Consider the following 8,776-nt stretch of genomic DNA (forward strand, 5'->3'; position numbering starts at 1 on the left):
AATGTAAGATGTTGTGCGATATCATGGGTGCTGCAAAGGTGGCCTGGTGTGAAGTCTAGACACCACGAGGCAGCACGTGGTGGGACGGATCACGACAGCCCAACCTGAGAGGTAATGATGGGTGCTGCAAAGGTGGCCTGGTGTGAAGTCTAGACACCACGAGGCAGCACGTGGTGGGACGGATCACGACAGTCCAACCTAAGATTTATTGAAATGTGTTAAAGTTGCTAGAGTAATTGACCTGGTGATAAGTTTAGACTCCAAGACCAGCACATGGAGGAATTGATCACGACAGGCTCAATTGAGTTTTATTTTCAGCTATAGGTGAAGATTCATCAGACGACGAATAGATTACTTCGAGAGCGAAGTAATTTTCAGAATGGCCGTGTGAGATGCAACATACCTAATTAATAAAAAATGAAGAATAAGTGTAAAATAATTTAAATATATATATATTAATAATTATAATAAATATTAAGACATATTATAGAAATATTTTTATATAGTTTTCGATTGTTCTTTTTGTAAAAAAGTGTTGTTAATATAAAGTGTCACATCCGGTAGTCAGAGGTGGGGCAGAGTGGGGTTGTTTAATATTCAGTTTAAAGGACGAAAATACCAATGCGGAGACACTTACCTGCGAGACTTGAAGAGAGGACGTCACTCTGCCCCCTGTCGGTTCTACCTGACTCTGAGTACCCACTTTTTACTTCAGATAAGTATTTTGTTATTATATTGTTAAAAATTTATATTTAATTGAAAATAAATAAAAGATTTCATTATTTTGTCGTAATATGTGAAATAAGTTAATGAATAATAATTATTGTAAATTTAAATAACATGATTAATGTAATAAATATATCTTGTTTGTAATTAATTGTGCTTTAATTATTTTTATATATATCTATACACCACTTCTAACACATGTATACATATTATGAAGCTCTGATACACGATTACAATTGCTAAGGAAACCATCAAGAGTCAGCTTTTTAACGGGTGGTGGAAGATACACTGCACAGAAAGCAATCGAATGGATCTCTTTCAGGTTTGTAGTATTTATAGTTATCCAAATATCTTCATTTTCACTTTCCCACTCATATTTTCTATTAGCTATTAAGTTTTTTTTTACAGCAATTAGAACTCCTCCACCATCCGTTTTATTGCCAAGCCTACAGGTATTTCTATCTCTTCTATAAACATTATATCTACTGTCAAATAACTCACTGCTAAATATTGAACAATTCAACCACGTTTCAGTAAGAATGACAATATCGAAATTGTTAGAACTTACATTACGGTACACATCATGGGTCTTAGTTCTCAGGCCACGAACATTTTGGTAAAAGATATTTAGAGACGAGAATTTATACACAAACACAACTTATAATCATGAATTCTGACTTCGGATAGTTACGGTTACTTCAAGGAACTGAGAAACTCCATGTCCTTAATTGTTTTAAGGTCAGAGCTGTCATCTTTTCGGACAAAAATGCGGCCGTTTCTTACCCACACGTATTTGTAGCCCTTTTCTTTTGCCTTGATTCTTGTAGCGGCATGAAGAGCTTTGTTTGCTGGGGATAAATGTTCCATCACGTAAATAGATTTTTTTATGCCTCCTATACCTATATGCGTTGTATTCAGTTTATCGTTAGAATGATTCTTGTTATATTTGATTACTGAGGCCAAGAAACTGTCTCGCGCATAAGGGGAGCTGAACTGGACAACAATAGATCGGGGTCGATGGCTTTGGCGATTAACTTTAGCTACTCTTGTACAATTTAAAATTTTATCATCATGTAGCTCCGAGCCAACGACACTGCCCAATTGTTTCATAATCGCTAGTAGGTTTTCATTGTTATGTTCTGGAACGCATTGGATATCCAAGTTCTTTTCTCTGGCACGCTGTTCGAGATCATTGATGCGAGTTTTCGATTCCTTAATTTCCGTTTGAGCCTTGACATTTTCCTCTTTCACTTCTTTAATAATATTAATATTATCCTTGTGTTCCCTAATAAAGTCATCATATTGGTTATTAATGAAGTTAATCAATGTTTTCATTTCGTTTAGCTCGTCCCTAATAAGTCTTAGTTCATCGTTAATAGCAGACTTAATGGTAACTATAACACTTTCAACATTACATTGATTTCATCCTTAACAATTTCTCTGAGCATGTCGCGGTATTCAAGATGCGATATTGCATCGCTCGAAGTCAGAGTAGGCGGTGAGGAAAGTGCCATCCTTTTTTTTGTTGATCGCTTATTGAGTTTCGCGTTCGAATTGACCGGCTCGAATTGGTATTTACAGGTATATTCTCATTGTTTCCCTTTGACCGCTTCGGTGTGCAGGTAGGACAGTACCACACTTTTGAGGGGTCGATGTTGTCGGGTACTTGAGAATATCCAGTCGCCAGCAGACAATTAGTGTGATATGCCATTTTACAATTTGCACAGGACAAATATAATTCCCCGTCATTTTTATCTTCACAGCAGTTCCAATTTAATTTAGACATCCTACCGCTCGTTTATTGAAAAATAATATTGAAAATTTTAAATCCAAAATTCTACGAACAGCGCGGGTTTGAACTTAGAAACGTCGATACAACGCGATGCGCGTTCCAAGCACTCGCCGTTACACCAAACAACCACTGTGAATGAAGATGAAAAAGTCCAACAGTATAGTCGCTTAGGATTGTATGTATCGTATTGTAGGTACAAAGGTGGATAACAGTTGTGTGATGGTGGGTAAGTTTGCAAACTCGAACACTCATACGATTATGTTTAACACATTATCACTTCTCAAAAATGATGCACTGTTATGAACACTGATATAAAACGCCTGGGACTCAATATTTTTATTTAATGTTGTATTTTAATTAGTTTGGTATAATATTCAAGACTTTCTTCTCCACAAACGATTGATACGATCAACAGAACACTGTTACTGTCAAAGCTCGGGTTTTATGGCTTTTGTCCAGACACAATATCCTGGTTCGACAGTTACCTCAGTGAACGTGCTCAGGTGGTTGAGGTAAAAAATCATGATGGTACTACAGTTTGCTCTGACCCCAGCCCTACATATAGAGGTGTCCCGCAGGGTTTCAATATTGGTCCTTTAATATTTGCACTGTATTGTGCTGATATTATCAAGAACATTGAATACTGTAAGTACCACATTTATGCAGACGATATACAGCTCTATATATCTTGTAAGCCTACTGATATACGCACAGCTGTCGAAAAATTAAATGAAGATCTTGCCCGTATTGCTAAGTGGTCTCAAGCTAATGCACTGACGTTGAATCCAAATAAAACCAAATATATTTTATTAGGCACCCGATCTCAAGTACAAAGAATGACGTACTCACCTCCCGTCATTTAACATTACGACATTAAACGAGCAAATTGAACGAGTTGCTGAGGCGCGCAATTTGGGCATCTTGATGGATGAAGGTTTAAAATTTGAGAAACACGTCATACGAACCGCAAGCAATTGTTACTACCGACTGAAAGTTTTATATAAAATAAGAAATTCATTATCTGTTGACCTACGTGTAAAGCTATGTGAGTCATTGGTCTTGTCGAAGTTTAACTACGCTGATGCCGCGATAGGGTCGTGTCTACTCTCTCGATCAAAAAAAATAATACAAAAAGTACAGAACGCATGTGCCCGATTTTATTTTGACGTACCTTTCCGTGCGCATGTGTCGCCCTTCCTCAACGAGGCTAAGATCCTTCGTATGGACAAAAGAATGGAACTACACTTTGCTAATTATTTGGCATAATTCGTTACAGAACGCCGCCTTACCTTTATGATAAATTGCAATGGGCGAGTGATAGGCATAATCATAACACTAGATGATCGGCGTTCATGCTCATCACATGCGCACACAGAACAGCAGCATTTCGAGGTAGTTTCAGGTACATGGCGACAAAGTGCTGGAATAATTTACCTCCGCCATTACGATCTCTTGAAACGGTTAACAATTTCAAAATTAAATTTAAAAAACACTTGTTGGATGTGCAAATACACTGCTAATTTTTATTGCTTTTAAAGTATTGGTTACAGGAATAATAACTAATTTAAAAAGTATTTACATGCCATACGTTTTTTACACCATAATTATTAATTAATAATTATGGTGTAAAGATAGGTGTGTGTATGAATGTATGCATGTGTGTGTATGTGTGTATGTATGTGTATGTGTGTGTATGTGTATGTATATGAATGTATGTATGTGTATGTATATATATGCATGTATATGTATGTATATGTATGTGTATGTATATGTGTATGTATGTGTATGTGTATGTGTGTTTGTGTATGTGTGTATGTATTTGTGCATATATTTATATACTTATGTGTGTGTGTGTATGAGCAACGAGCAAGGGCTCACTACAAATCAATTGATTTTAATTGAATTGAAATCAATTTTGTGTTTCGAGTCTTATAATATGTACAAATATTCATATTAAATCTTATGTTTTTTTTTTCTATATAAAGTTAAAGATCACTTATTTCTCACAAGAACACTTACATGAGAAATTAGAAGAACTAAATTAAACAAAAATGAATAGGTAGGGTACATCGCAATACAATATATAAGCAATTCATAGTGGAGACAAGAAATTGACAATATATATACACAAGTTAACAGAAATATGCGCAACTGGAATTTTCATTGTTAAAGGAGTTACTTTATGTGTTATTATATAACAAAATTAATACACCAATCCATTTTTCTATATTTATTTATCCTTTTTTTTCATTCATTAAAGTGAAAACGTATTAATTGTTTTGCTTTATCATATGTATATAATTTTAGTATCTTATTATATGTGTACCAATGTTCAAAATTTATTTTTATTGTAGTTTATTAATATATTTTATATAAGAACTGCTTTCCGCCTATCTCTTTACGGGTGACGCTGAAAATCGGCGTTGGAGTCTTGATTCTCCAACAAATGCCGAGCGTCATCCGTTTCAATGCTCCCATCAGTACATCGCTATACAAGTTGCCGCTTTCTTTCTTTTTTATATATATTTTACTTATTTTTCATTTTTTTTTTTTTTGGTATTTTTAATTGTTATTGTTGATTTTATGTGGGTAGTTACCTATTATTATTGTTTTTAATTTCATTGTCTTTTATTTCGGTTGTATATTGTGTTCATTGTTTCCAATTTAGCTATTTGTCATAATATCTATATAGTTAGTTATATTGTAATAGAATTGTTATGTTGTGATTTCTATATTTTTTTTTTTGTCTTTACTGTGTATCGATGTATGTGTGTGAGTATGAATAAATGTTTATTATTATTATTATTATTAAACAAGATGGCAAAAACACAGAAAGATAACATCAATGCTCAAAATCAATCATCAACAACGATATCTTATCACTGAAACCGTTGTAATACGCCTGGGGCTTAGGATTCAATATTTTATAAAATGTTTTGTAGTTTGTTCCGTATATTAAATTGTTATCTATAAATTAGTAAGCAAACACAGGATACACGTCCGATCACACGCGTGTGCGCAAGTAGAAATGGTTGTTATAGTTCTGGGACTTAATATTAGCGCTCACGGCGACACTCTCATGATCAGTTATATCAGATTCGATAATAAAACAGTAGGATGATTCTTTAGTTTTCATCATGGCATGATCCAAGCAAGTTCGACCATGCGTAGGTATATTATGGGCTGCTAAAATGCCGTAGCTAGCAAGGAAGTCAAGATATTCATTGTGTCTGTTGTCAGATGAGAGTGGCGAAATGTCAATATTAATATCACCCATGATAATAATGTTCTGAATTGAGTAAGATCTCTAAGAAGCAAATCAAAGGAATCAATAAAATTAGAAATATTTTTGTAGCTTGGTGGGCGGTAGATAGCAATAATGCAAGTAGTTGAATTCATTTTTAGAATAAGACAGTTTGCATCACTGAGAGACGGTTCCTCATGTCGTACATTTATAAAAGTTTTGTAGTATATGACTACCCCTTCGTTTTGTGTTAAATTATTGAGGGTGTGGATTGAGTTGTAACCATCCAACACAGGAATCGGCTTGGGGTCATGCAACCAAGATTCTGTTAGGATAATAATATCCCAATCAACCTGAGATCTTAGGAGAATGGTATAAAAGTGGTCAAAATTGCGAGAAATACTTCTAATATTTTGCGATATTATAGAAAGTTTGCCTAAGCCCGAGAGCATCAGATTACTCACGTCATCCACGCCACACCTTATAGCCGTAGCAATTTCAAAAGACTCCAGCTCGACAGAGATAATATTATTTTTTCCGTCCACAGTCATAACTAATCAAAGTAATAATTATCGCAAATAATCTATTTAGTAGTGGTAGCGAATATACAGTCATTTTGAAGCCCTCATTCACCTTCCATAAGATGTACATTAAACTTAAGACACAAGATCGATAGGAAGACAATACGGTTACAAAGTAATAAGTGATATACTGAAAACATGTTATTTTTATTTCATGCACATTGGCATAATAGAACAAATTAAATTTACAAAGCAGCAGAGTACCACGATCAGCCTACTCATACCTACAATATAGTATTTTCATTTTATTAACCCTGCCGTAATAACAAAAATTAAGTGTAAAGAATATAAGATAACCACCACAATCAAGTGACTCATACAAACAATAAAACATTTATATTTTATGTACTTTGGCGCAATAATAAAAATTAAATTTAAAAAATAACAGATAACTACAATCAGCTGACTCATACCTATAATATAATATTTTTATTTCATTTACCTTGGCGTGATAACACAAATTAAATATATAGAATAAAAGAGAATCACAATCGGCTGACTCATTCAAACAATATAATATTTCTATTATATGTACTTTGGCACAATAATACAAATTAAATTTAAAAAATAACAGATAACCACGATCAGCTGACTCAACCAAACAATATAATATCAAACATAAAAGACATTTAAGCGATGACAGATATAAATTAAAGATGTGCATATTAAACAAAACCAAAACTAAAAAAAGTTTTGAGTTCATTTTCCTCGGTAACTCTCGTAGCGGGTTTACCCTCTTCTTTTCTAATGAATACCAGGGAACAATATTATTTATCTGTGATATTCTATATCAGTAGAGCTTTAGTCATATGTTTTTTTTTATCTACCGATATTTTTAAATAACAGCGCAACTGTCACATCACTTGTTTGTGGCTGTTGCGCCGGCGGTTGCGGGTTCGATCCCCGCACATGACAAACATATGTATTGGCCATACAGATGTTGGTACATACATATAAAAATGGTATAAATGTATTGATATTTGTTAGTTAAAATAAATAATATATCATGAACTTTGTCCGTTGGCTAGCGTCAGCTTTGACGGCAAACAATGAAACAGATTCTAAGAATGTTTTTTTTTTTACATGTATCAATGTAAAGTTCTTAGTGATCAAATAAATACAAATAAAATAAATAAGAACAAGATGAAACATATTTCTAAAATACGCAAAATATGATAACCTCCGCTTTGTGGAGTATTTGTTTCCTATTTGTTCAATAGTTTTATCAGCATCGCCATCTGGGGACGCGTTGGTATCCGTAACAAACTTTCAAACTTTCTGAAAATATGAGTTGTGTTTGGAATACTGATATTGAAACAGTCTGCGTATTTAGTTTTAAATTAACAATGTTGATAGTAGACACGAATTAATTTGTGTCTACTCATAACTTCCGCTCGATTGCACCGAATTGGAAAATTATTTTTCTTATGTTAACCCTTATACCCAATAGGGTTCCGATAGATGGCATTAAATGGATGGCTTGTTTTTTTTTAATTTAAATAAATTTCATTTTTTGCTAACTTTTTTGAAGTCAGTTAAAAAGAAATATGCACGAACCTTGGTACGTACGTTTTTTTTTTTTTGGTGTGTATTACTTACTTTGGAAATCGGTAACAAATATTGACCTTTACTAACATTTTTTTTAAGTTTAGAGAAAGAAGGCAATCACAAATCAATAATTTGAAATTATTCTATTTAAGAAAGTTATTGATATTTTTGTTTATATTTGCCGAAATCATTCACCGTAAGTTTGAACTTCTTTACAACTAATTTATTGTTTTTTTCTACTTTATTCTCAATCCCGCAATTCCATATACCAACCAAACAAATTATAATATAGTGAGTTCTCACATGACAAACATTTGAATTGGCTACATAGATTTTTGCCGTGGTCTGGGTGTTTGTACAATCCTTGTGGGTCTCCCCACCGTGCCTCGGACAGCACGCTTAGCCATCGGTTCCGACTGTTATCAATATCATGTACACCTGACAGCAATCGTTACTCATAGTAGGGAATATATCTGCCAAACTCGCATTATAGCAGCGTGGTGGATTAAGCTCTGATCCTTCTCCTACATGGAAAAGAGGCCTATGCCTAGCAGTGGGAAATTGCAGGCTGAAGCGATAGCCATATGAAATTACATTCAAAATAATAGGTTGTTGAAACCTCAGACTTAATTTTACCCAAACGCATATCCATATTTTTTTTTATATCAATTTTTTTTTCTTTTCACCTTATTCGATTTTAATCATAAATAAACAAAACTTGAAGGTTACAATATTTTTTCTTTTTATTGTAAGTAGAATTGGCATGATAATCTTGTTTTCGTAAAGTAATAGAAAATAAATTTCAGTGCGAATAAAGAAGATTTTTTTGTTATAAATTTGAAACACAAACACAGTGTAATTTAAAAATCACAATTTCATTTTCAT

General features: G+C 33.6%; 1 protein-coding gene across 1 annotated transcript; it reads right to left on the reverse strand.

Annotated features, from left to right (window-relative positions):
• Nucleotides 1–1,419: 1,419 nt before the first annotated feature.
• LOC123664606 lies at nt 1,420–2,437 on the reverse strand. The gene is made up of 2 exons (XM_045599123.1): nt 2,361–2,437; nt 1,420–2,128 (listed from the first exon to the last, which is right to left on the reverse strand). Exons 1-2 carry the CDS (start codon nt 2,435–2,437, stop codon nt 1,420–1,422), a joined length of 786 nt encoding a protein of 261 aa, XP_045455079.1.
• Between the last annotated feature and the right edge of the window lie 6,339 nt (nt 2,438–8,776).

This window comes from Melitaea cinxia, chromosome 22 (genome assembly GCF_905220565.1).
Source record: "Melitaea cinxia chromosome 22, ilMelCinx1.1, whole genome shotgun sequence".
Taxonomy (NCBI): domain Eukaryota; kingdom Metazoa; phylum Arthropoda; class Insecta; order Lepidoptera; family Nymphalidae; genus Melitaea; species Melitaea cinxia.